The sequence below is a fragment of the Phaenicophaeus curvirostris genome, chromosome 26 (assembly GCF_032191515.1).
Source record: "Phaenicophaeus curvirostris isolate KB17595 chromosome 26, BPBGC_Pcur_1.0, whole genome shotgun sequence".
In the NCBI taxonomy this organism is placed as follows: domain Eukaryota; kingdom Metazoa; phylum Chordata; class Aves; order Cuculiformes; family Cuculidae; genus Phaenicophaeus; species Phaenicophaeus curvirostris.
In genome coordinates this window covers 5570082-5597122 of record NC_091417.1, presented here as the reverse complement: position 1 = coordinate 5597122, position 27041 = coordinate 5570082, and the positions used below count along the sequence as shown (strand labels likewise).

Sequence of the window (27041 nt, the reverse complement as noted above, 5' to 3'; positions counted from 1 at the left end):
AGCTTCCCAACTCCCCTTAAAGAATGATTGGGCACAACCCACTGTCTCTCTCCTTGCTCTCAGTGTCTTTCCAGAAGCCCTTGCAGGCATGAAAGATTTCACTGTGGTGAAAGCAGCCGATGCCTTGACATAGCAGTGATATTGGCAGCAAGCACAGAGCAAACAGCTGGTGTTCTACTGCTTGCTTGCTTGTTGAGACCTTGGAATCTTTGCTAAGACCCGTGAGTTAAAAATAAAAGAATGTATTAGACGGAAAACATAAAGATAAAGGGCACATCTGTGGTAAATAGCAGGTTGCACTCTGTCACTGTAATTGTGGGTTTCTCACAGGTGGAAATTCACTGGGATAGCTGCTGACTGGATACAGAAACACTGTGTAAGGTTTGCATCCTCTCAATAGAGGTGATCTCACGTGTTGCCTCATTGACAGGGTCCGTGCCTTATTCGCTACAGGTTCTCAGCACAGATGGAGGCAGGAAGATGATGTGCACTGTGAACCTCTTCGTGTCATTTTCCCTCCTGCTGTTCTCATGGTCCATTTTCTACCTGAGCCTTTCCCCCAAGCACACCAGCATCCAGAGCAAGAAGAATTCCCTTTCCTCCCCTCCTCGAGATGTTGTGGGGCTGCTACCCTCCCAGGACTGTGCACTGCCCAAGGTCCTCAGCTGAGCTTGGAGTGGCTGCTGTCCTTCCATACATGCGCACAGAGGCCAAGATGGCATTTCTGGACAAAGGATCAACAAAGACGGTCCTGGTGGTAGTTAACAATCATTGTGCTCTCAACCACTGCACAACCACCGCCAAAAAACACCTTCCCCAAACCACCCATGAGCAACATCTCTCTCCCCCGGCATCTTCTTGGGAGAGGGACTGCAAGGGAAAAGGACAACACAAAGTCATGGGCTGAGATGCAGCAGAACTTTATTGAATAAAAGGTGGAAATGAGATCACTCTGAGTGGAGATTCTTCTGCAAGGAGAACCAGGAGCAGAGGAGAGTCTGTGCCCAATGGCTGTGGGACAGAGATGCCACCAGGTGTCCATCTACCTGCCCACCAGAGGGAGCAGGGCCAGCAGGTCCTCCCTAGGCTGGCTTGGTGGGGCTCACAGCCCAGGGTAGCACAAGAGAAGAAGGACACGAGAGGGAAAGGAGAGCATTGCAGAGGGGAAAGGCAGATGTGGGGCATGCTTTGTGAGAGCCCAGGCTGGCCCCATCCTTTTGCAAGGGGTGTTGGGATTGCTCAGCCCCTCTCAAAGCTACAAGCCCATGCTCCGTCCCCAGTGTGAGACCATCTTGGGTGTCCGTGGGGACCTTCTCCAGGATCCTGGGCAGCAGTTTTAGCAGGGGAGGCATCTCCTGCCAGAGTAGCGGCCACCAAAGCCAGAGAGGCTGAAGCCCCCGGAGTTGATGGGCACTCCCGCTTCATTGAGGATGCTGCCAACAGCAGCGGAGGTGGAAGAGCCCACAACGGTGTTCTGTGGGAAGGAGCTGAGGATGGGTCCAGGCAGGGTCACAACCACTGGAGAGGGCTCGATGACAACAGTGGAGTCCTGGCACTGCCGAACGCAGCACTCATTGCAGCTGTTGGCCAGTGGGGTCGGGCCACAGGGCTGGCAGGGCAGGCACGGATTGTAGCAGGACATGGCTTGGGGCTGGAGCTGCACCTGGGAGAGAAACAGGGGAAACAGAGCATGGGTTCTGAGTGAGAAGCCGCCTCTGTCACCCCACCACAGGAGATGCAGGACATTTGCTAGGTGGGGAGCTGAATGCTGCTCAGAGGAGAGAAAGGAAAAGAGAAAGCTTCAGACTCACCTGATCCTCAAAAAGGAAGAGACGAGAGAGCTGGATGAAGGACTGGGTGTTTGGGATGGCTTTTATAGTGCTCCATCTCTGCCCCAGGTGTGCAGTCATGCTGTATATAGGCAGTAATTTTCCACTAGACTCTGTAATTGAAGACATCCAGCCAATGGCACAGACTCTGCTTTGGCTTTCCATAGTGCAGTACTTTCATATTGTGATCTATGCCATGGCCATTTCCCTTTGAGTTTCCTTTCAAGTGCTAAGATGAGAGACCCAAGGGTTTTTCAGTCAGGAATGCATCATTGTGGGTTGAAGACATGACCCAGTTGCTTTGTAGAAATCCAATGGGGGCCAATAACAACGGCCTGAGATTCTCCTGTGGGGCTGTTTGTCACTGTGTTGAAAATCATATGATAGAAATGGTTGGACTTGATGATCCTGTGGGTCTTTTCCAACTCAGTGATTCTGTGATCATAGACTTATAGAACCATGGAATGGTTTGGGTTAGAAGGGACCTTAAAGCCCTTTTAGTTCCAATCCCCCTGCCATTGACACCTCCTGCTGGATCAGGCTGCTCAAAGCCCCATCCAACTTGGCCTTCATCACCTCCAGGATAGGGGCAGCCATGAATTCCCTGGGCAACCTGGGCCTCCTGACCCTCATTGAGAGGGTCATTTCTTCCTAATATCTAATCTAAATCTTCCCCCTTCTGATTAAAGCTGCTCTCCCTTGTCCTGTCACTGCATGCATTTGGAGGAAGTCCCTCCTCAGCTTTCCTGTAGCCCCTTCAGGTACTGGACGGCCACTATAGAATCATAGAATAGTTAAGGTTGGAAGGTATGAGGCATTTTATCCAGTTCCTGGGATATGGGGGTGGGAATCCTGCCGCTTCTAGGTGCTAGAGCCACTTAGATGTCCCAGGCTGGATTGAACACGTAAGTGAGAGACCAGAGAGGAGAGAGTGAGGAAATTTCTCTTCAAACATTGCAGGATGAGGAGAATGGGAGCTAAACCAGAAGCACAACCCACCAGCCTGAGGAGTGACCATTGACTGTCAGAGTGAGCTGGGATAGAGGGGAAGGATTGAGCAAGTCCTTATTCATGGGAATCTGTAGATAGGTAGCTGAGGATTGCAATGCTTGGAGTACTGGAAAGAAAGAAGAGTTGCAAATGAGCCCACCAGGATAGCTCCAAATGGTGTCCCATGCCTGTGAGGGACCTCTTCAGCACCTGAGTTCTCTCCTCAGCACTGTTGCATTCCTGCCCCAGAAATCCTTGGGCTTCCCATTCCAGTTTAAAGAAGGAGCGTCTCTGGCTCAAAGGGCGCTTGAAAAATGAGGAAATGAAAAGTAGGCAATGAAGGAAACAGAAATTACAAACCGTGTGATTAGGAAGTTTATTCTCCATTTAAGATGAGTCTGTTGGAAAATTACAGCCCACACAGCGACAGCGTCAGGCCCTGAGGTGGTGCAGGAGCAGTATAAAAGTAAGTCAAAAACCTTGTTCTCTCATTCACTTCTCTTGCCTTGCTCTTCTTGGGAAACAGGTGAGTCTGCAGATCTTTCTGCTTCTCATGCTTCCCCAGGCTGAGGTCTCACACTAGTGGACACCTCGACTGATGCCTGCTCCACCGTGCCTCGGCAGGACATGGTGGTCCTTGTTGTGGAAGTAGGAAGGAGGGAAAAGAGATGGGATGGAGAGAGGCTGGGTGTTGGCTTAGGCATCTCCTGAGCTGTAGGCTTCGTAGGGATCTCCTTGGGTTTCATTGCTCTTGGCAGGGCAATTTTGCGTCGAGGGGAGGGAGAAGCCCATGGGATTCCATCCCTGTAGAAACTCCAGTTCCCAGTATAAGCCTAGCCTTTCTTATGGTGGGGTGATAGAGGCTGCTTCTCACCCATGCTCTGCTTCTCCCTGTCCTCTCTCCAGGTGCAGCTCCAGCCCCAAGCCATGTCCTGCTACAATCCGTGCCTGCCCTGCCAGCCCTGCGGCCCAACCCCACTGGCCAACAGCTGCAATGAGTGCTGCGTTCGGCAGTGCCAGGACTCCACTGTTGTCATCGAGCCCTCTCCAGTGGTGGTGACCCTGCCTGGACCCATCCTCAGCTCCTTCCCACAGAACACCGTTGTGGGCTCTTCCACCTCCGCTGCCGTTGGCAGCATCCTCAATGAAGCGGGAGTGCCCATCAACTCCGGGGGCTTCAGCCTCTCTGGCTTTGGTGGCCGCTACTCTGGCAGGAGATGCCTCCCCTGCTAAAACTGCTGCCCAGGATCCTGGAGAAGGTCCCCACGGACACCGAAGATGATCCCTCACTAGGGACAGAGCATGGGCTTGTAGCTTTGAGAGGGGCTGTGCAACCCCAGTACCCCTTGCAAAAGGATGGGGCTAGCCTGGGCTCTCACAAAGCATGCCCCACATCTGCCTTTCCCCTCTGCAATGCTCTCCTTTCCCTCTCGTGTCCTTGTTCTCTCGTGGTCCTCTTGGGCTGCGAGCGCCACCAAGCCAGCCTAGGGAGGACCTGCTGGCCCTGCTCCCTCTGGTGGGCAGGTAGATGGACACCTGGTGGCATCTCTGTCCCACAGCCATTGGGCACAGACTCTCCTCTGCTCCTGGTTCTCCCTGCAACAGAATTTCCACGGCAAGCGACTTTATCTCCCTCTTTTGACTCATTAAAGCTCTGCTGCATCTCAGCTTATGCCTCTGTGTGATTCTTTACCTGGGCTCTCCCAAGATGTTCAGGGCGAGACTTGTTCCTTGGGGTGATTCTGGCAGGGGTTGGTGGAGGTGGTTGTGAAGGGCTGTTAATACAGTGGTTGTTACTGAAAGGTTCTGGGCAGCCTTTCCAAAGCATTTGTTCTGCTGTAGATGGCTGGGCAGGGTCTGCTTGTGCAAGATGGTGTGTGATTGACTGGGCATTGCTTGTCTTTTTTTGGTTTTGCCCCTTCTCTTGTCAAACTGCCCTGACCTCCACCCAAGGATATTTTGTTCTCTTGCTCTTCCAATTCTCCACACACCTCACTGGGAACACTGGTAAATGCACCACACAGGCCCACGGGGAGTTTACGTCCTCCTGATCTTGACCCTTCCCTGTCTCTGCCCAGGGCTTCCTTGGAAAGGTTCTGGGTAGGCAGGGACAAAGGGAGAGGCTCAGGGCAGGAGAAGCAGCAGGTGCAGGCTGAGTGTCTGCAAGGGCTGGGCAGGAGCTCTCCAGAGCAGTGCGGTGACCAGCAGCAAAGGCTGCCAAGAGCCTTGCAGCTCACAAAGGAGAGCTGCTGACCTGCTGCAGGACACAGTGGGGTGAGATGACACATGCCCACGCTGAGCTCCCACTAGCAGCTGTCTTGGGAGCAGCCAGACCTGTCTCCCCACGCATCCTTCAGCCCATGACAAGCAGCAGCCCAAAAGCAGGGCCAGGGAAAGGGGCTTTATCATGAACCCCACCCAGAGAGGTGCTACTGCCAGCTCTGCACCAGAGCACTGAGGGCTGTCATCAACAGCCTGTGCAAGAGGAGCAGAACCTGAGCTAGGAGGCAGAGGGCAGTGACTGTCCCACTCTGCTCAGCACTCTCCTGATGGCACCTCAAAGCCTGCTCTAATGCATGAACAACTTTTGACCAAGTGGAGTGTGTTCAGCAGAGGTTGTCCAGGATGTGAGGGGACTTGAGCTTTTGGATGGGGAGGAGAGACTGAGAGCTTGGAGTTTGACAAGTGTTAAGAGGAAGCTTTGTTGAGTGTAGCTCTGTTTTGGAGTAGCTATGATGATGTTCCCTAGAAGACAAATCCAGGTTCAATGTCGTGGAAGTGCATGCTTGGAGAACTTGAAACACTGGGCTCATGTTGAAAGATGAGAGTTACGGACTCAGTAGATGGAAAATGGTTTTCCCCAAGAATCATAGAATCACCAGGTTGGAAAAGACTCATCGGATCATTGAGTCCAACCACAAGAGGAGCATCAAGCAGTGGAACAGATTGCCTGGGGAGGCTGTGCAGTAACTGTCCATGGACGCTTATGGCTGACTGAGCTTGGAGCAAGGGAAACGACCTAGTGGCCCCTGGAGGTCCTTCCCAACTTGATTATGCTCTGATCCTATGGTCCCAGGATGGCTTTTCTGGCCACTGCCCACCGTGAATAGGGCCAGCAATGAGGAGGAGGGGCTCAGCTTCCTGATCTGAGTACACAAGCCATGTGAAGGAGCTCTCCTCAATGCTCTCAGCACAGAAACTCAAGATTACAAAAAGCATCTTAGTGATGGCTAGAAGACCACAGGACCTGTGGACCCTAGCAGCTGGGACAATGTTTTGCTAAAGATGCCAGGGCAGTACGTTCCCATGCTGTTCTCATGCTTTTCTTTTCCATCTGGTCTTCTCCTCATCCTGCACCTCTAAACCTCAATACTATGGTTAGGACAGGTTCTCCTGGGCTCTCTGGGAAGCTGTTGCCTCTGCCTTGTCAGTAACACTTTCATCCCTCTTCCTCCTGAAAGCTTGCTGCACAGTACTGAGCTCACCGAGGGAAATAAAAGGCGTTGAGAGCATAGAGGTGGCAAATACTGAGCTGTATTGGGTTGTTCTGTCCCTGTGCACCCCACGCAGGCAGAGGGTACAGGCAATTCAATCTGTGTTGGCAATCACTGTACAGCTACCCCACCCCCCAGCAACCAGAGCCACCGATGAGTGATCTCTCTGTCCCTGGCCATCTTGTGAGACCACCTGGAGAGAAAAGCATGAGTCAAATACACAGGCTGGGATGCAGCAGAACTTTATGGTGTGAAAAGAGAACAATGAATGTATGTAAGTGGAGGTCCCAGTGCAGGGAGCACAAAGGGTAGAAAGGAGTCTTCTCCTTACAGCTGTGCCAGAGAGGCTACCAGGTGTCCATCTACCTGCCCACTAGAGGGAGCAGGGCCAGCAGGTCCTCCCTAGGCTGGCTTGGTGGGGCTCACAGCCCAAGGGGAGCACAAGAGATCAAGGACACAGGAGGGAAAGGAGAGAGTGGCAGAGGCGAAAGGCAGGCATGGGCTGTGCTTTGTGAGAGCCCAGGCTGGCCCCGTCCTTTTGAAAGGGGTACTGGGGTTGCTCAGCCCCTCTCAAAGCAACAAGCCCATGCTCTGTCCCAATGTGGGACCATCTTGGGTGTCCATGGGGACCTTCCCCAGGGCCATGGGCAGCAGCTTTAGCAGGGGAAGCACCTCCTGCCACAGTAGCGGCCACCAAAGCCAGACAAGCCAGAGAGGCCAAAGCCCCCGGAGTTGATGGGCACTCCCGCATCACTGAGGATGCTGCCAACGGCAGCGCCGGTGGAGTTTCCGACAGCGGTGTTCTGTGGGAAGGAGGTGAGGATGGGTCCAGGCAGGGTCACCACCACAGGAGACGGCTGGATGACAACCCTGGAGTCCTGGCACTGCAGCCTACAGGGCTCATTGCAGCTGTTGGCCAGTGGGGTCGGGCCGCAGGGCTGGCAGGGCAGGCACGGGTTGTAGCAGGACATGGCTTGGGGCTGGAGCTGCACCTGGGAGAAAAGCAGGTTCAAACAGAGGAAGAGGAGTGAGGTATGGTTTGTTACCTCATCACGAGGGAGACCCTTTCCATCAGCTCAAAAGAGCCCCACCAATTGCAAACAAACCCATTGACATCCCCAGAAAGGCCATGGCTGAGTAGACATCACAGCTAATCTCCAGTGTCTCTCCATGCAACAATTTCTTCTCCCTTCCCTCTGTCAGGGCCAGTAGCTTCAAGAGCCACCACGAGACAAAGGGTCTAGTATGGGCTTAGGAGTCCCAGGAAAGGCAGAAGAGGAAATGAAGAAGAGGACAAAGGGATTATAACTCACCTGGTTTCCAAGGAGAAGGAGGCCAGAGGAGTGGATGAGAGAGTGAGGAGAAGGGCCTGCTTTTATACTGCTCCTGCACTGCCCCAGGCCCACACTCACTGCACGCAGGTAGTAATTTTCCTGCAGAGTCACCTCCAAAACAAAACAGCCTCCCTGGTGGCACAGGTGGATTTTTGGTGTCCATCAATGCTGCCATTTCATTTCCTGGTTTCTGAGATGCTTGTTCTGCAATGCAGGCTGCTTTCATGTGCCAGGATGAGTGTCTTAGGGACTTGCCAGTTGCAATCATGTCCCTAAGGGCAGAAGATGCCTCCTACATGAAGGAGTGATCCCGTGAAGGCAGAGTATGTTGGCTTGGGGAAATTAAATGTGATTGTTTGCAAATACCTTTGCAACAAGAGGTCATGGGAGTGCAAGCAACCTGATGCCAAGGCCCATGTAGTTGGTTGGTGTCACTATAAGGTCACTGTCAACTCCTATTGAAAGTTCCTGCGATCAGGGAGAGCATCTGAGCAAGGAAAGAAACCCAATGATCGTCTTGTCTTCAAGAAGTCTTCAGGAAAGGTGATGGAGCAAATCATCCTGGAAGCCACTTCTCAAGATGAAAGGACAAGAAAGTCATTGAGATCAGTCTGCATGAGTTTATGGAAGGGAAAACAGACCTGACCAAACTCATGGCCTTCTTTGTTGATGTGCCTGGCACTGGTGGATTAGGAGGTGCAGCAAATGTTGATCTCACCAAAAGAAGGTGTTGGATGCTGTTTGCTCTGACAGTCCTTACTGGTGAAATAGAGGCTTGAAAGATGACAGTGTAGGGATTAACATCTGGCATGGCTGCTGGTCTCCCAGGATTTGATGTGTAATTTGCACCTGGACGCATTCTGTCGTAGGGACAAGAGATGTATTGAGTGGGGTCAGCAGCTGTTTCACTGCCATATAGATGACCTCCAGGATGGGAGGTATTGCACCCTCAACAAGTCTGCAGATACCGTGCAGTTGTAGGGGCAGGAAAGGATCTTGGGCAAAGACTTGGCCAGTGGAAGGGAATGGTTGCACAGACCTCATCTTCCTGGCCAAACAGACCAGGCTGTGTTGAGGAGCTCTCCTGAACGACCCGTGCAGGGAAAGGAAAGAGAGCAGGAAACATCTCCATCTCTGAGTCGGAGGTCTTCTTCCGGCATTAGGGCTTTTGCATGACCCTTTCCCATGGCCGAGAGGATTCCTCTGCCTGGAATCAAACCCGACAACTTTGGTGGGGTAAGGAACCTTCCCAGACCTCCCAAGGAGCAAGGGCTGCCAGGACCCTGCAATGCCACATGCCTGAGGATGCTCAGGGAGGGGATGAGCTCAGAAGGGTCCTGGCTACAAACCCAGCCCTCAGACCACATCAAGGAGGTGATGAACTTCCCTGCCCTGCGGACACAGAGGCAGATGGGAGGTAATCCAGCAGGGAAAGAAAATGCCTTCAGTAGGCAAGATTCCTGGGACAGACTCTGCCCACCCATGGTGAGTCGCCCTCTCATTTTGGGTTGTTTGTCAGTCATCCTTTTGGTATGAGGTCAAGCCAGGAGTACGTGCTGACCACAGCCCCGTGTGTTGCACAGGGCTGAACTCCCCTCAAGCCAGGGCAGCTCCATGTCTGCCCCAGGAAATCCATCCTCAAGCACTGGGCTGTGCCCAAGTACGCAGCTCCTGGCAGACCTACAGCCACTGCCCTCAGCTTGACCTTGGGGCACAGGAGCCTTGGGGTACCCAGGAGAGGCCTCGGTGGGAAGAAATGCTCACTCTCCTGCAACGGGGGCTGGAAACAACCTCTCCAAATTCCCCCAACACCCATATCCAATGTCCTTACGGGACTCCTCCAGCCCCTTGGGGCACATCTTCTGCCTGTGTTGATGTGTTCCTGACTGGGACGTCCTTGGCCACTCATTTTAGTACTTGAAAGGACCCTCCGTGACCTAGTGGTCATCTCAGAAACGAGGAAATGAAATGGTAGCACTGATGGACACAAAACCACAACCTATGCCATCAGGGAGGCTGTTTTGTTTTGCAGGTGACTCTGCTGGAAAATTACTGCCTGCGTGCAGTGAGTGTGGGCCTGGGGCAGTGCAGGAGCAGTATAAAAGCAGGCCCTTCTCCTCACTCTCTCATACACTCCTCTTGCCTCCTTCTTCTTGGGAACAAGGTGAGTTTTAAGCCCTGTCACCTCCTTCTTCTCTTCTTCTTCCTCCTCTTCCTCCACTGGATTTCTAAACACATTACTACCTGTTTCGTCCTGTTCTTGGGTTTGGGGCTGCTTGTCATGGGAGAGGGAGGAGATAGAAAGTGTGAGATGGAGAGGGATTGTAACTGGTCTGAGGTGTGTCCTGAGCTGTGGGTACGTTGGGATCTGCCTGGACTTGGTTGTTGTTGTCAGGGCTCTTTTGAGCTGAGAGGGATGTGAAGCCAGTGGGACTCCTGACACAACTTCCAGCTTTCTTCTCCAGCTCATCTTTTGTCTTCCTCATGGATGAGAGAGATTCTGTTCCTCGCCCATTTTGCCTGCTCACTGCTCACTGTTTCTCCCTTTCCTCTCTCCAGGTGCAGCTCCAGCCCCAAGCCATGTCCTGCTACAACCCGTGCCTGCCCTGCCAGCCCTGCGGCCCGACCCCGCTGGCCAACAGCTGCAATGAGCCCTGTAACCTGCAGTGCCAGGACTCCAGGGTTGTCATCCAGCCCTCTCCCGTGGTGGTGACCCTGCCTGGACCCATCCTCACCTCCTTCCCACAGAACACCGCCGTGGGATCCTCCACCTCTGCTGCTGTTGGCAGCATCCTCAGTGAAGCGGGAGTGCCCATCAGCTCCGGGGGCTTTGGCCTCTCTGGCTTGTCTGGCTTTGGTGGCCGCTACTGTGGCACCAGGTGCCTCCCCTGCTAAAGCTGCTGCCTGCACTGAGGTCTCTGCTCTCATCGGCCTCATTTCCCTCCTTTGACTCATTAAAGTTCTGACACTTCCCAGCCTGTGCTTCTGTCTCATCCTTTCCCCTGCAGGTGCTCTCCCAGGATGGCTAGGGAAGGAGATGTCTCTCAGGGATGGTTCTGGGAGGAGGCTGTTGGGGATGGTTTGGTCAGTGATTGTCAACACAAGCTTGCATAGATTATGCCAAGTCTTGCACTGAGTGATCCTCTCACTCCTGAAATTGTCTGGCTTTTTCAGTTGGGATGGAATTTCCTGATGTCATTCAGCGAGAACCCGTCCTGGCTGTAGTGTTGTCCAGGGAAGGAACACAGGGCAGCGGCTACCTTAGGGTGGAATTTCCTGATGTCATTCAGTGAGAACCCATCCTGACAATAGCGTTTTCCAAGGGAGGAACACAGGGCAGTGGCTGCCTTAATGTAGAATGACATTCCTATTGAATCATGGAGTGAGGTGGATTGCAAGAGCCATTCCAATATCCTCTGTTCCAACTCTCTGGGCCTGAGCAGGAAGAGCAGTTATTGGATCATGTTACGCAAAGTTCCATCACACCTGCCCATGAACATTTACATAGATGGGCCATCCTTTCATTCTCCAGGATAACTTTTCCAGTGTCTGACCACCTTCCTTATCATAAATGTCTTCCTTATATCATATCCACATATATGCTTTTGTGGTCCAAAGCTGTTGCTCCTTGTCCCATCACTACAGGCCTTGATAAAAAGTCCCTCCCAGTCTTTCCTACCAGCTCTTTCCAGACTGCAGTGAGGTCTCCCCTGAGCTTTCGTTTCTTTAGGCTTAAAGATCTTCATTCCCCTCCTGTACATTGTAGTATGTATGATTCTTGCGTCCTTCACTGGACGTTCTCTAAGAGGCCCAACTCTTTCTTGTGCTTGGACTGGACAAAGAGCTCCAGGGAGTCTCTCGAACTTACACTACAAGTAGAGAATTGCCTCTCTTGACCTGCTGCCCACGCTACTTCAATGCAGCCCAGTTTATGGTTGGCTTTCTGGCTGTTACACTGGGCTTGCTTGAAGTTGCGGAATTGAACATGGGACCATTTCTCATTCCTGCCTGGATTGCATCCCTCCTCTCAGGCGTATCAGATGTACCCTCATCTTGGTGTCATACACAGACTCACTGAGGGTGTGCTCAATCCCTCCCTCTGTGTCCTTGATAAGGTCTTGGACAATACTGGTCAAAATATGAACCCTGGAAGGGCACCACTAATGGCCAGTTTCCTCTTCAGCCTTGAACTGTTGACTGTACCTCTTTCAATGCCACCAAAGTGTCTGAGGATACCTGTCACTTAAAGGAGAGCGAGGCAACCATGAATTCTCAAAACCTCTGGCCATCAGGCCCATGTTTTATCAGGAGTTGCTGTTGAAGCATCTCGGCTGTGACAAGTCCACCTCTATTTCCATTGTGCATCCCCCTCTGTGGAGGTCAGTGATGGGCAAACACCTGTGAGGGGACACAAGCAGGACAGCCTTCCTAAACCTATCCGAGGTCTACCCCATGTCACAGAACATCACGTTCATCAATTTACTGTGTGTGGTCTTTCCAAAGTAGGTGCTCTTTGGAGGCTGACTGGGCATGGCTCTGCTGATGTGAGGGGGAGGTGAATTGCTTTGCACCTCTTGTTTTTTTGTGTTTTGTCCCTTCCCTTCCATGTCCCAGTATGCACCCAAAGATATTTTTCAGTCTTGCCCTTAAACTTGTCCCTCCACCACGGTGGGACACAGGATCAAGGTGACACAGGATGGTGAGTGCTGCATGCTGTAAACTGACCACACAGGTTTTGGGAGGCAAGGAGAGACTCAGGTCAGGAGAGGCAAAACATGCAGGCTGAGTGTCTGCAAGGGCTGGCCAGGAGCTCTCCAGAGCAGTGTGGACACCAGCAGCAAAGGCTGCCAGGAGCCTTGGAGCTCACAAAAAAGAGCTACTGACCTGCTGCAGGACCCAGCTGGGCGAGATGACGTGTACACCCCGAGCTCCAAGGGGCAGCTGTCTTGGGAGCAGCCAGCCCTGTCTCCCCACACATCCTTCAGCCCCTGACAGGCAGCAGCCCAAAACCAGGGTCAGGGAAAGGTGCGTTTCCAGGAACCCCACCCAGAGAGCTTTGACTGCCAGCTCTGCTCCTGGACACCATGGGCTGTCATTGACAGCTTGGGCAAGATGAGAAGAGTGTTGCCAGGAGATCGATTGGAGCGAGGATCCCGCTCTGCTCAGTGTTTTCCTGAATGCATCAAGAACAACGCATGAGGTGTGGGCTGTAGAGGAAGAACAACCTTGCCTGTGTTGAGGGTGGTTAGAGGCTAGGGTCCAGAAGAGTGAAGGGTCTTGAGCACTTGGCTGGGGAGGAGAGGCAGAAATGTGCTGAGCTTTGAGAAGACAATGTTTTGAAGAGACACCTAAAATCATGTATGGATGAGCTCTGGCCATTTAAAAGCCTCAGAACATTCTGTCTAGCCCGAAGATGCAGAGAATTCAGAAGGCTAAGGGTCACCCGCCTGATGGATGGATACGTACACTCAAAGCAAGGATGTGTTCGTAGCAACTGCACATCCATGGCCAACAACCCCCTCCCAGAAGAACCCAGAGCAACAGCAGTGGCCCAGGTGGCCAAGAAGGCCAATGGCATCTTGGCTTGGATCAGAAACGGCATGACCAACAGGTCCAGGGAGGTTCTTCTCCCTCTGAACTCAGCACTGGGGAGACTGCTCCTCGAATCCTGGGGTCAGTTCTGGGCCCCTCACCACAAGAAGGATGTTGAGGCTCTGGAGCGAGTCCAGAGAAGAGCAGCAAAGCTGGGGAAGGGGCTGGAGAACAGGCCTTACGGGGTACGGCTGAGAGAGCTGGGGTTGTTTAGCCTGGAGAAGAGGAGGCTGAGAGGAGACCTCATTGCTCTCTACAACTACCTGAGAGGAGGTTGTGGAGAGGAGGGTGATGGCCTCTTCTCCCAAGTGACAGGGGACAGGATGAGAGGGAATGGCCTCAAGCTGCACCAGGGGAGGTTCAGGCTGGACATTAAGAAAAAATTTTTCACAGAAAGGGTCATTGGGCACTGGCAGAGGCTGCCCAGGGAGGTGGTTGAGTCACCTTCCCTGGAGATGTTTAAGGCACGGGTGGATGAGTTGCTGAGGGACATGGTTTAGTGTTTGATAGGAATGGTTGGACTCGATGATCTGGTGGGTCTGTTCCAACCTGGTTATTCTATGATTCTGTGATCCCCTTCCTGGACATGTTGGGAGAAGATCAGCAGAGAAAAAGAGGAGACACAAGCGCTGTCTGGGATGCATCAGTATTTTATTGAGTAAAAGGGAGGAAACAAGTTCCCTCTCAATGGCGATCCCTGTGCATGGGGAACCAGGGAAAGAGAATAGAGGCCCTCTTGCTGTGGGACAGAGATGCCATTGGGTGTCCAACTGCATGTCCCCCAGAGGGAGCAGGGCCAGCAGGTCCCCTCACACTGGCTTTGTGGGGCTTACAGCCCCAGGGACACGAGAGAAAAAGGACATGGGAGGGAAAGAAGAGAGTGGCAGAGGGGAAGGGCAGGCATGGGCCGTGCTTTGTGAGAGCCCAGGCTGGCCCCGTCCTTTTGAAAGAGGTGTTGGGATTGCTCAGTGCCTCTCAAAGCAACACACCCGTGCTCTGTCCTTAATACAAGACCATCTATGGTCTCTATGGGGACTTTATCAGAGCCACGTGCAGCAGCTTTAGCAGGGGAAGCATCTCCTGCCACAGTAGCGGCCACCAAAGCCAGACAAGCCAGAGAGGCCGAATCCCCCGGAGTTGATGGGCACTCCTGCTTCACTGAGGATGCTGCCAACAGCAGCGGAGGTGGAGGATCCCACGGCGGTGTTCTGTGGGAAGGAGGTGAGGATGGGTCCAGGCAGGGTCACCACCACGGGAGAGGGCTGGATGACAACCCTGGAGTCCTGGCACTGCAGGTTACAGGGCTCATTGCAGCTGTTGGCCAGCGGGGTCGGGCCGCAGGGCTGGCAGGGCAGGCACGGGTTGTAGCAGGACATGGCTTGGGGCTGGAGCTGCACCTGGGAGAGAAACAGGGGAAAAAGAGCATGAAGGGTGAGCAAAGACCAGCCTGTAAAGCCACCAGGAAAGAGCCATGAGAGGCCAAGCTGGAGAGGAAAGCTTTAGTTGTTATATGGATACGAATATCTTCTCCTTCTATTTACCCAGAAGTTCCCCACCAAAAGGGACCAAGCTCAGGTAGCGCCCCGTCAAGTCCATCACTCACTGCAGACAAGTCCCAGCCCATCTCCATGCCAGACTTTATGCCCCCCTCCCTCTCTCGTGATGGGCAGTGCCTTGACCCAGCGTAGGTCAAAGGGGTGGAAGTGCACTGAGAAATCCTGAGAAGGAAGAAGAAGAGTAGGCTGGGACAGGGCTTCAGACTCACCTTGTTCCCAAGGAGATGGAGGCGAGAGGAGTGAATGAGAGAGTGATGAGAAGGACCTGCTTTTATACTGCTCCATCACCGCCCCAGGCCCACACTCACTGCACGCAGGTAGTAATTTTCCTGCAGAGTCACCTCCAAAACAAAACAGCCTCCCTGGTGGCACAGGTTGGGTTGTGGTGTCCATCAGTGACTCCCTTGAATTCCGCATTCCTGAGATGATCAGTAGGACATGGAGGTGCCTCTGCCGGAGGGGAATTCATCCCTATGTGGGACATGGTACTGCAGACAACACTTGCCCCTGGCTTGGCCTCACCCCAAAAGGCTGACACAAGGCAAATCCAAAAGGAAAGCGTGATTCACCATGGGTAGAGAGAGTCTCTCCCAGGAATCTTGCCTGCTGAAGGCACTACTTTGCCCTCCTGGGATGATTCCCAGTTCCCTCCTGGGATGAGTCCCAGTTCCCTCCTGGGATGAGTCCCAATTCCCTCCATGTCTGCAGGGCAGGCAAGTGCATCACCTCCTTGGTGTCATCTGCGAGCTGCTTTCTGCTCTGGGTCCTTCTAATTACATCTACTTTCTTAGCATCCCAGGCACAGGACACTGCAGGGTCCTGACATCCTCACTTGTTGGGAAATGCAGGAAGATTCCTTCCCTCTCCAGTGGTGCTGGGTTCTTTTCCAGGCTGGGCAGGATTTTGTGTATGGGAAGGGAGGTGGGCTCAACCCTTACTGCCTGGGAGAAGATGGTCCTGCATGGGACCTAGGATGAGTCCCAGATGGGAGGGAGATGTTTTCTGCATACCTCTATTTGCACAGAGCATTCAGGAGAGCTCCTCACTGCAACCCAATGTCTTTCACCAGGGAGAGGAGGCCTGTGTGTCCATTCCCTCCATCCTTCTACGTCCCTGTTTGTTTCCCTCATTGTTGTTCTGGACCCTTCTTGCTCTTGGGCCATGAAGTGACTCAGGTGGTGCCAGTTTTTCTGAGCTCTGTTTCACTGCACATCTGCCTGCATGGCATCCAACCTCATTCCTGCTTTGCCAACCTGTTCTTTTTAGGGTCAGCTGTTCATCTCCCGTCTCTTGCCCATGACACAATCACTGGATCCTTGAGGCTGGAAGGGCGTCCTGGACACATTCCTTGCTCAGATGCTCTCAAAGACTGTGGGCACTTTCAAAGGGAGTTGACAAGGACCTTGTAGTGATGGCAACCAACTCCGTCAGGTGCTTGGCATCAGGTTCCCTGCTCTCACATGGACCTCTTGCTGCAAAGGTATTTTCAAACAATCACACTTCATTTCCGCAAAGCCAACATTTTCTTCACGCACGGGACCCCACCAGCATGTAGGAGGCATCTTCTGCCCACAGGGACATGAATCAGGGTGGGAAATTCTTGGGACTCCTATCCCGGCACATGAAAGGAGCCTGCATTGCAGACCAAGCATCTCAGAAACCAGGACATGAAATGACACATTGACAGACACCAAATCACGACCCGTGGCCACTAGGGAGGCTGTTTTGTTTTGGAGGTGACTCTACAGGAAAATTACTGCCTGCGTGCAGTGAGTGTGGACCTGGGGTGGTGCAGGAGCAGTATAAAAGCAGGTCCTTTTCATCACTCTCTCATCCACTCCTCTGGCCTCCTTCTCCTTGGGAACAAGGTGAGTTTTAAGCCCTGTCACCTCCTTCATCTCTTCTTCTTCCTCCTCTTCCTCCACTGCATTTCTGAACACATTACTACCTGTTTCGTCCTGTTCTTGGGTTTGGGGATGTTTGTGATGGAAGAGGGAGGAGATAGAAAGTGTGAGATGGAGAGGGGTTGTAACTGGTCTGAGGTGTGTCCTGAGCTGTGGGTACATTGGGGTCTGCCTGGGCTTGGTCCTTGTTGTCAGGGCTCTTTTGAGCTGAGAGGGATGTGAAGCCAGTGGGACTCCTGACACAACTTCCAGCATTCTTCTCCAGCTCGTCTTTTGTCTCCCTCATGGCTGAGAGAGAGTCTGCTCCTCGCCCATTTTGCCTGCTCAGTGCTCTGTTTCTCCCTTTCCTGTCTCCAGGTGCAGCTCCAACTCCAAGCCATGTCCTGCTACAACCCGTGCCTGCCCTGCCAGCCCTGCGGCCCGACCCCGCTGGCCAACAGCTGCAATGAGCCCTGTAACCTGCAGTGCCAGGACTCCAGGGTTGTCATCCAGCCCTCTCCCGTGGTGGTGACCCTGCCCGGACCCATCCTCACCTCCTTCCCACAGAACACCGCCGTGGGATCCTCCACCTCCGCTGCTGTTGGCAGCATCCTCAGTGAAGCGGGAGTGCCCATCAACTCTGGGGGCTTTGGCCTCTCTGGCTTGTCTGGCTTTGGTGGCCGCTACTGTGGCACCAGGTGCCTCCCCTGCTAAAGCTGCTGCCTGCACTGAGGTCTCTGCTCTCATCGGCCTCATTTCCCTCCTTTGACTTATTAAAGTCCTGATGCATCCCAACCTGTGCTTCTGTCTCATTCTTTCCCCTGGAGTATCTCTCCCAGGATGGCCAGGGAAGGAGATGTCACTCTGAGATGGTTCTGGGAGGAGGTTGTTGGGGATGGTTTTGTCAGTGATTGTCAACACAAGCTTGCGTAGATTATGCCGAGTCTTGCACTGAGTGATCCTCTCACTCCTGAAATTGTCTGGCTTTTTCAGTTGGGGTGGAATTTCCTGATGTCATTCAGTGAGAACCCATCCTGACAATAGCGTTTTCCAAGGGAGGAACACAGGGCAGTGGCTGCCTTAATGTAGAATGACATTCCTATTGAATCATGGAGTGAGGTGGATTGCAAGAGCCATTCCAATATCCTCTGTTCCAACTCTCTGGGCCTGAGCAGGAAGAGCAGTTATTGGATCATTTTACTCAAAGTTCCATCACACCTGCCCATGAACATTTACATAGATGGGCCATCCTTTCATTCTCCAGGATAACTTTTCCAGTGTCTGACCACCTTCCTTATCATAAATGTCTTCCTTATATCATATCCACATATATGCTTTTGTGGTCCAAAGCTGTTGCTCCTTGTCCCATCACTACAGGCCTTGATAAAAAGTCCCTCCCAGTCTTTCCTACCAGCTCTTTCCAGACTGCAGTGAGGTCTCCCCTGAGCTTTCGTTTCTTTAGGCTTAAAGATCTCCATTCCCTTCCTGTACATTGTAGGATGGATGATTCTTCCGTCCTTCACTGGACCTTCTCTAAGAGGCCCAACTCTTTCTTGTGCTTGGACTGGACAATGAGCTCCAGGGGAGTCTCTCGAAGTTACACTGTAAGTAGAGAATTGCCTCTCTTGACCTGCTGGCCACGCTATTTCAATGCAGCCCAGTTTATGGTTGGCTTTCTGGCTGTTACACTGGGCTTGGTTGAAATTGCCGAGTCGAACATGGGACCATTTCTCATTCCTGCCTGGATTGCATCCCTCCTCTCAGGCGTATCAGCTGTACCCTCAGCTTGGTGTCATGCACAGACTCACTGAGGGTGTGCTCAATCCCTCTCTCTCTGTCTTTGATGAAAGTGTTGGACAATACTGGTCAAAATATGAACCCTGGAAGGGCACCACTAATGGCCAGTTTCCTCTTCAGCCTTGAACTGTTGACTGTACCTCTTTCAATGCCACCAAAGTGTCTGAGGATACCTGTCACTTAAAGGAGAGCGAGGCAACCATGAATTCTCAAAACCTCTGGCCATCAGGCCCATGTTTTATCAGGAGTTGCTGTTGAAGCATCTCGGCTGTGACAAGTCCACCTCTATTTCCATTGTGCATCCCCCTCTGTGGAGGTCAGTGATGGGCAAACACCTGTGAGGGGACACAAGCAGGACAGCCTTCCTAAACCTATCCGAGGTCTACCCCATGTCACAGAACATCACGTTCATCAATTTACTGTGTGTGGTCTTTCCAAAGTAGGTGCTCTTTGGAGGCTGACTGGGCATGGCTCTGCTGATGTGAGGGGGAGGTGAATTGCTTTGCACCTCTTGTTTTTTTGTGTTTTGTCCCTTCCCTTCCATGTCCCAGTATGCACCCAAAGATATTTTTCAGTCTTGCCCTTAAACTTGTCCCTCCACCACGGTGGGACACAGGATCAAGGTGACACAGGATGGTGAGTGCTGCATGCTGTAAACTGACCACACAGGTTTTGGGAGGCAAGGAGAGACTCAGGGCAGGAGAGGCAGAACATGCAGGCTGAGTGTCTGCAAGGGCTGGCCAGGAGCTCTCCAGAGCAGCACAGTGACCAGCAGCAAAGGCTGCCAGGAGCCTTGGAGCTCACAAAAAAGAGCTGCTGACCTGCTGCAGGACCCAGCTGGGCGAGATGACGTGTACACCCCGAGCTCCAAGGGGCAGCTGTCTTGGGAGCAGCCAGCCCTGTCTCCCCACACATCCTTCAGCCCCTGACAGGCAGCAGCCCAAAACCAGGGTCAGGGAAAGGTGCGTTTCCAGGAACCCCACCCAGAGAGCTTTGACTGCCAGCTCTGCTCCTGGACACCATGGGCTGTCATTGACAGCTTGGGCAAGATGAGAAGAGTGTTGCCAGGAGATCGATTGGAGCGAGGATCCCACTCTGCTCAGTGTTTTCCTGAATGCATCAAGAACAACGCATGAGGTGTGGGCTGTAGAGGAAGAACAACCTTGCCTGTGTTGAGGGTGGTTAGAGGCTAGGGTCCAGAAGAGTGAAGGGTCTTGAGCACTTGGCTGGGGAGGAGAGGCAGAAATGTGCTGAGCTTTGAGAAGACAATGTTTTGAAGAGACACCTAAAATCATGTATGGATGAGCTCTGGCCATTTAAAAGCCTCAGAACATTCTGTCTAGCCCGAAGATGCAGAGAATTCAGAAGGCTAAGGGTCACCCGCCTGATGGATGGATACGTACACTCAAAGCAAGGATGTGTTCGTGGCAACTGCACATCCATGGCCAACAACCCCCTCCCAGAAGAACCCAGAGCAACAGCAGTGGCCCAGGTGGCCAAGAAGGCCAATGGCATCTTGGCTTGGATCAGAAACGGCGTGACCAACAGGTCCAGGGAGGTTCTTCTCCCTCTGAACTCAGCACTGGGGAGACCGCTCCTCGAATCCTGGGGTCAGTTCTGGGCCCCTCACCACAAGAAGGATGTTGAGGCTCTGGAGCGAGTCCAGAGAAGAGCAACGAAGCTGGGGAAGGGGCTGGAGAACAGGCCTTACGGGGTACGGCTGAGAGAGCTGGGGTTGTTTAGCCTGGAGAAGAGGAGGCTGAGAGGAGACCTCATTGCTCTCTACAACTACCTGAGAGGAGGTTGTGGAGAGGAGGGTGATGGCCTCTTCTCCCAAGTGACAGGGGACAGGATGAGAGGGAATGGCCTCAAGCTGCACCAGGGGAGGTTCAGGCTGGACATTAAGAAAAAATTTTTCACAGAAAGGGTCATTGGGCACTGGCAGAGGCTGCCCAGGGAGGTGGTTGAGTCACCTTCCCTGGAGATGTTTAAGGCACGGGTGCATGAGTTGCTGAGGGACATGGTTTAGAGTTTGATAGGAATGGTTGGACTCGATGATCTGGTGGGTCTGTTCCAACCTGGTTATTCTATGATTCTGTGATCCCCTTCCTGGACATGTTGGGAGAAGATCAGCAGAGAAAAAGAGGAGACACAAGCGCTGTCTGGGATGCATCAGTATTTTATTGAGTAAAAGGGAGGAAACAAGTTCCCTCTCAATGGCGATCCCTGTGCATGGGGAACCAGGGAAAGAGAATAGAGGCCCTCTTGCTGTGGGACAGAGATGCCATTGGGTGTCCAACTGCATGTCCCCCAGAGGGAGCAGGGCCAGCAGGTCCCCTCACACTGGCTTTGTGGGGCTTACAGCCCTAGGGACACGAGAGAAAAAGGACATGGGAGGGAAAGAAGAGAGTGGCAGAGGGGAAGGGCAGGCATGGGCCGTGCTTTGTGAGAGCCCAGGCTGGCCCCGTGATTTTGAAAGAGGTGTTGGGATTGCTCAGTGCCTCTCAAAGCAACACACCCGTGCTCTGTCCTTAATACAAGACCATCTATGGTCTCTATGGGGACTTTATCAGAGCCACGTGCAGCAGCTTTAGCAGGGGAAGCATCTCCTGCCACAGTAGCGTCCACCAAAGCCAGACAAGCCAGAGAGGCCAAAGCCCCCGGAGTTGATGGGCACTCCCGCTTCACTGAGGATGCTGCCAACAGCAGCGGAGGTGGAGGATCCCACGGCGGTGTTCTGTGGGAAGGAGGTGAGGATGGGTCCAGGCAGGGTCACCACCACTGGAGAGGGCTGGATGACAACCCTGGAGTCCTGGCACTGCAGGTTACAGGGCTCATTGCAGCTGTTGGCCAGTGGGGTCGGGCCGCAGGGCTGGCAGGGCAGGCACGGGTTGTAGCAGGACATGGCTTGGGGCTGGAGCTGCACCTGGGAGAGAAACAGGGGAAAAAGAGCATGAAGGGTGAGCAAAGAGCAGCCTTTAAAGCCACCAGGAATGAGCCATGAGAGGCCAAGCTGGAGAGGAAAGCTTTAGTTGTTATATGGATACGAATATCTTCTCCTTCTATTTACCCAGAAGTTCCCCACCAAAAGGGACCAAGCTCAGGTAGAGCCCCGTCAAGTCCATCACTCACTGCAGACAAGTCCCAGCCCATCTCCATGCCAGACTTTATGCCCCCCTCCCTCTCTCGTGATGGGCAGTGCCTTGACCCAGCGTAGGTCAAAGGGGTGGAGTGCACTGAGAAATCCTGAGAAGGAAGAAGAAGAGTAGGCTGGGACAGGGCTTCAGACTCACCTTGTTCCCAAGGAGATGGAGGCGAGAGGAGTGAATGAGAGAGTGATGAGAAGGACCTGCTTTTATACTGCTCCATCACCGCCCCAGGCCCACACTCACTGCACGCAGGTAGTAATTTTCCTGCAGAGTCACCTCCAAAACAAAACAGCCTCCCTGGTGGCACAGGTTGGGTTGTGGTGTCCATCAGTGACTCCCTTGAATTCCGCATTCCTGAGATGATCAGTAGGACATGGAGGTGCCTCTGCCGGAGGGGAATTCATCCCTATGTGGGACATGGTACTGCAGACAACACTTGCTCCTGGCTTGGCCTCACCCCAAAAGGCTGACACAAGGCAAATCCAAAAGGAAAGCGTGATTCACCATGGGTAGAGAGAATCTTGCCTGCTGAAGGCACTACTTTGCCCTCCTGGGATGAGTCCCAGTTCCCTCCTGGGATGAGTCCCAATTCCCTCCATGTCTGCAGGGCAGGCAAGTGCATCACCTCCTTGGTGTCATCTGCGAGCTGCTTTCTGCTCTGGGTCCTTCTAATTACATCTACTTTCTTAGCATCCCAGGCACAGGACACTGCAGGGTCCTGACATCCTCACTTGTTGGGAAATGCAGGAAGATTCCTTCTGTCTCCAGTGGTGCTGGGTTCTTTTCCAGGCTGGGCAGGATTTTGTGTATGGGAAGGGAGGTGGGCTCAACCCTTACTGCCTGGGAGAAGATGGTCCTGCATGGGACCTAGGATGAGTCCCAGATGGGAGGGAGATGTTTTCTGCATACCTCTATTTGCACAGAGCATTCAGGAGACCTCCTCACTGCAACCCAATGTCTTTCACCAGGGAGAGGAGGCCTGTCTGTCCATTCCCTCTATCCTTCTACGTCCCTGTTTGTTTTCCTGACTATTGTTCTGGACCCTTCTTGCTCTTGGGCCATGAAGTGAATCAGGTGGTGCCAGCTTTTCTGAGCTCTGTTTCACTGCACATCTGCCTGCATGGCATCCAACCTCATTCCAGCTTTGCCAACCTGTTCTTTTTAGGGTCAGCTGTTCATCTCCCGTCTCTTGCCCATGACACAATCACTGGATCCTTGAGGCTGGAAGGGCGTCCTGGAGACATTCCTTGCTCAGATGCTCTCAATGACTGTGGGCACTTTCAAAGGGAGTTGACAGTGACCTTGTAGTGATGACAACCAACTCCCTCGGGTGCTTGGCATCAGGTTCCCTGCACTCACATGGACCTCTTGCTGCAAAGGTACTTTCAAACAATCACACTTCATTGCCGCAAAGCCAACATTTTCTGCACGCATGGGACCCCACCAGCATGTAGGAGGCATCTTCTGCCCACAGGGACATGAATCAGGGTGGGAAATTCTTGGGACTCCTATCCCGGCACATGAAAGGAGCCTGCATTGCAGACCAAGCATCTCAGAAACCAGGACATGAAATGACAGCATTGACAGACACCAAACCATGACCCGTGGCCACTAGGGAGGCTGTTTTGTTTTGGAGGTGACTCTACAGGAAAATTACTGCCTGCGTGCAGTGAGTGTGGACCTGGGGTGGTGCAGGAGCAGTATAAAAGCAGGTTCTTTTCATCACTCTCTCATCCACTCCTCTGGCCTCCTTCTCCTTGGGAAAAAGGTGAGTTTTAAGCCCTGTCACCTCCTTCATCTCTTCTTCTTCCTCCTCTTCCTCCACTGCATTTCTGAACACATTACTACCTGTTTCGTCCTGTTCTTGGATTTGGGGATGTTTGTGATGGAAGAGGGAGGAGATAGAAAGTGTGAGATGGAGAGGGGTTGTAACTGGTCTGAGGTGTGTCCTGAGCTGTGGGTACATTGGGGTCTGACTGGGCTTGGTCCTTGTTGTCAGGGCTCTTTTGAGCTGAGAGGGATGTGAAGCCAGTGGGACTCCTGACACAACTTCCAGCATTCTTCTCCAGCTCGTCTTTTGTCTCCCTCATGGCTGAGAGAGAGTCTGCTCCTCGCCCATTTTGCCTGCTCACTGCTCTGTTTCTCCCTGCCCTCTCTCCAGGTGCAGCTCCAGCCCCAAGCCATGTCCTGCTACAACCCGTGCCTGCCCTGCCAGCCCTGCGGCCCGACCCCGCTGGCCAACAGCTGCAATGAGCCCTGTAACCTGCAGTGCCAGGACTCCAGGGTTGTCATCCAGCCCTCCCCAGTGGTGGTGACCCTGCCTGGACCCATCCTCACCTCCTTCCCACAGAACACCGCCGTGGGATCCTCCACCTCCGCTGCTGTTGGCAGCATCCTCAGTGAAGCGGGAGTGCCCATCAACTCCGGGGGCTTTGGTTTGTCTGGCTTGTCTGGTTTTGGTGGCCGCTACTGTGGCACCAGGTGCCTCCCCTGCTAAAGCTGCTGCCTGCACTGAGGTCCCTGGTCTCATCGGCCTCATTTCCCTCTTTTGACTCATTAAAGTTCTGATGCATCCCAGCCTGTGCTACTGTTTCATCCTTTCCCTGAAGTTGCTCTCCCAGGATGGCTAGGGGAGGAGATGTCACTCAGGGATGGTTCTGGGAGGGGGTTATTTGGGATGGCTTTTGTCAATGATTGTCAACACAAGCTTGTGTAGATTATGCCGAGTCTTGCACTGAGTGATCCTCTCACTCCTGAAATTGTCTGCCTTTTTCTGCTGGAATGGGATTTCCTGATTTCATTTGGCAAGAACCCGTCCTGACTGTAGCGTTGTCCAAGGGAGGAGCACAGGGCAGTGGCTGCCGTAGTGTAGAACCACGTTTTCATTGAATCATAGAGTGAGGTGGATTGCAAGAGACTTCCAAAGATCCTCCATTCCAACTCTCAGTCCCCATGAAAGGAGAGCTCTCACTGGATCATGATACAGAAAGTTCCATCACACCTGCCCATGAACATTTACATAGATGGGTCATCCTTTCATTCTCCAGGATAACTTTTCCAGTGTCTGACCACCTTCATCATCATAAATATCTTCCTTATGTCCTAAACACATCTACGCTTTTGTGGTCCAAAACTGTTGCTTCTTGTGCCATTGCTATGGACCTTGATATGGCCTCAAGCTCCACCAGGGGAGGTTTAGGCTAGACGTTAGGAAAAAATTCTTTACAGAAAGGGTCATTGGGCACTGGAACAGGCTGCCCAGGGAGGTGATTGAGTCACCTTTCCTGGAGGTGTTTAAGGCACGGGTGGATGAGGTGCTGAGGGACATGGTTTAGTGTTTGATGGGAACGGTTGGACTCGATGATCCGGTGGGTCTCTTCCAAACTGGTTATTCTGTGATTCTGTGATTCTGTGATATAAAGTCCCTCCCAGTCTTTCTTACCGGCTCTGTCCAGACTCCAATGAGGTCTCCCCTGAGCTTTCCTTTCTCCAGGCTGAAAGACGCCCATTCCTTTTGCGTACTTTGTAGGATGGATGATTCCTCTGCCCTTCCCTGGACCTGCTGTAAGAGGCTCAAGTCTTTCTTGTATTAGGACTGGACAATGAGCTCCAGGGGGTCTCTCAAAGTTACACTATAAGTAGAGAATTGCCTCTCTTGACCTGCTGCACCCATCTCTTAAAGAAGAGCGAGGCAACCATGAATTCTCAGAGCCCCTGACAATCAGGACCAGCTTTTTCTCAGGAGCTGCTGTTGAAGCGTCTGGGCTGGGCTACAAGTCCACATCTCTTTCCACTGTGCATCCTCCTGTGTGGAGGCCAGGGACGGGCCAACACCTGGGAGGGGACGCAAGCAGGACAGCCTTCCTAGATCTATCCAAGGTCTATCTCATGTCGCAGAACATCGCATTCAGCAATGAACTGTGGGTGGTTTTCCAAAGCAGGTGCTCTTTGGAGACCAGCTGGACTTGGCTCTGCTCATATGAGGGGAAGGGGAATTGCTTTGCACCACTTGTTTTTCTTTTTTTTCCCTTTCCTTCCCGTCTATGTTCCAATCTCCACAAAAGGTATATTGTATTGTCCCACCACTCTGGGAAACAGGATCAAGATGACACAGGATGGTGAGTGCTGCATGCTGGTAAATTGACCACACAGGTTTTTGAAGGCAGGGAGAGATTGAGGCTGTGTGTGTGCAAGGGCTGGCCAGGAGCTCTCCAGAGCAGTGCGGACACCAGCAGCAAAGGCTGCCAAGAGCCTTGGAGCTCACGAAGGAGAGCGTCTGACCTGCTGCAGGACCCAGCTGGGCGAGATGACGTGTCCACCCCGAGCTCCAAGGGGCAGCTGTCTTGGGAGCAGCCAGCCCTGTCTCCCCACACATCCTTCAGCCCCTGACAAGCAGCAGCCCAAAACCAGGGTCAGGGAAAGGTGCTTTACTAGGAACCCCACCCAGAGAGCTGTGAATGCCAGCTCTGCTCCTGGACACTGAGGGATGTAATCAACAGCCTGTGCAAGATGAGAAGGGTATGGCCAGGATATTGATGGGAGTGAGGATCCCCCTGTGCTCAGTGGGTTTTCCTGAAAGCATCAAGAACAAAGCATGAGTTCTGGGCTGTAGTGGAAGAAAGACATTGACTGTATTTGGTGTGATTAGATGTTAGAGTCCAGGAAGGCGGAGGGTCTTGAGCACTTGGCTGTGGAAGATGCTGAAGCTTGCTGAGCTTTGAAAAGACAATGTTTTGAAGAGACACCTAAAATCACGGAGGGAGTAGCTCTGGCCATTTAAAAGGCTCAGAGCATTCTGTCTCGCCCACAAAGGCAGAGAACTTAGAAGGCTAAGGGTTATCCGTCTGATGCAGGGATACGTACACTAAAAGGAAGCATTTGTTCATAGCCACTGTACATCCACAGCCAACAACCCCCTCCCAGAACAACCCCAAGAAACATCACCCTCCCTGGACGTGTTGCCAGGAAATCTGCAGAGAAAAAGAGGAGACTGAAGTGCCGTCTGGGATGCATCAGAATTTTAATGATTAAAAAGGGGGAAACAAGTTCCCTCTGAGTTGTGATCCCTGTGCAGGGAGAACCAGGGGATGAGAAGAGACTTATCCTCATGTCTTTGGGACAGGGATGGCACCGAGTGTCCAACTGCCTGTCCCCCAGAGGGAGCAGGGCCATCAGGTCCTCTCACATGTGGTTTGTGGGGCTTACAGCCCCTGGGACACAAGAGAAAAAGGGCACGGGAGAGAAAGAAGAGAGTGGCAAAGGTGAAAGAGAGGCATGGGGTGTGCTTTGTGAGAGCCCAGGCTGGCCCCGTCCTTTTGAAAGGGGTGTTGGGGTTGCTCATCGCCTCCCAAAGCAAAAAACCCCTGCTCTATCCGTAGTGCAAGACGATCTATGGAGTCCATGGGGATCTCGAGGGG

General features: G+C 52.8%; 7 protein-coding genes and 1 pseudogene across 7 annotated transcripts; 4 read left to right on the top strand and 4 right to left on the bottom strand.

Annotated features, from left to right (window-relative positions):
* Nucleotides 1-1336: 1336 nt before the first annotated feature.
* LOC138731310 (feather beta keratin-like) lies at nt 1337-1910 on the bottom strand. Its single transcript, XM_069877162.1, has 2 exons — nt 1812-1910; nt 1337-1663 (listed from the first exon to the last, which is right to left on the bottom strand). The coding sequence occupies exons 1-2, from the start codon at nt 1908-1910 to the stop codon at nt 1337-1339; spliced, it is 426 nt and encodes a 141-aa protein (XP_069733263.1).
* A 1402-nt stretch (nt 1911-3312) lies between these two features.
* On the top strand, nt 3313-4480 carry LOC138731331 (feather beta keratin-like). The gene is made up of 2 exons (XM_069877186.1): nt 3313-3345; nt 3726-4480. Exon 2 carries the CDS (start codon nt 3747-3749, stop codon nt 4050-4052), a length of 306 nt encoding a protein of 101 aa, XP_069733287.1. The 5' UTR covers nt 3313-3345; nt 3726-3746; the 3' UTR covers nt 4053-4480.
* Nucleotides 4481-6909: 2429 nt separating this feature from the next.
* On the bottom strand, nt 6910-8458 carry LOC138730996 (feather beta keratin-like). The gene is made up of 3 exons (XM_069876685.1): nt 8408-8458; nt 7627-7779; nt 6910-7305 (listed from the first exon to the last, which is right to left on the bottom strand). Exons 1-3 carry the CDS (start codon nt 8456-8458, stop codon nt 6970-6972), a joined length of 540 nt encoding a protein of 179 aa, XP_069732786.1. The 3' UTR covers nt 6910-6969.
* Nucleotides 8459-8832: 374 nt separating this feature from the next.
* On the top strand, nt 8833-10642 carry LOC138730995 (feather keratin 1-like). The gene is made up of 3 exons (XM_069876684.1): nt 8833-8883; nt 9680-9811; nt 10207-10642. The coding sequence occupies exons 1-3, from the start codon at nt 8833-8835 to the stop codon at nt 10540-10542; spliced, it is 519 nt and encodes a 172-aa protein (XP_069732785.1). The 3' UTR covers nt 10543-10642.
* Nucleotides 10643-14254: 3612 nt separating this feature from the next.
* LOC138731316 (feather keratin 1-like) lies at nt 14255-15027 on the bottom strand. The gene is made up of 2 exons (XM_069877167.1): nt 15005-15027; nt 14255-14636 (listed from the first exon to the last, which is right to left on the bottom strand). Exon 2 carries the CDS (start codon nt 14613-14615, stop codon nt 14301-14303), a length of 315 nt encoding a protein of 104 aa, XP_069733268.1. The 5' UTR covers nt 14616-14636; nt 15005-15027; the 3' UTR covers nt 14255-14300.
* A 2050-nt stretch (nt 15028-17077) lies between these two features.
* Nucleotides 17078-17392, top strand: LOC138731047 (feather keratin 1-like). The gene has a single exon (XM_069876737.1). The coding sequence runs from the start codon at nt 17078-17080 to the stop codon at nt 17390-17392; it is 315 nt and encodes a 104-aa protein (XP_069732838.1).
* A 3627-nt stretch (nt 17393-21019) lies between these two features.
* Nucleotides 21020-23028, bottom strand: LOC138731046 (feather keratin 1-like; annotated as a pseudogene).
* Nucleotides 23029-23056: 28 nt separating this feature from the next.
* Nucleotides 23057-24121, top strand: LOC138731045 (feather keratin 1-like). Its single transcript, XM_069876736.1, has 2 exons — nt 23057-23074; nt 23786-24121. Exons 1-2 carry the CDS (start codon nt 23057-23059, stop codon nt 24119-24121), a joined length of 354 nt encoding a protein of 117 aa, XP_069732837.1.
* Nucleotides 24122-27041: the final 2920 nt, after the last annotated feature.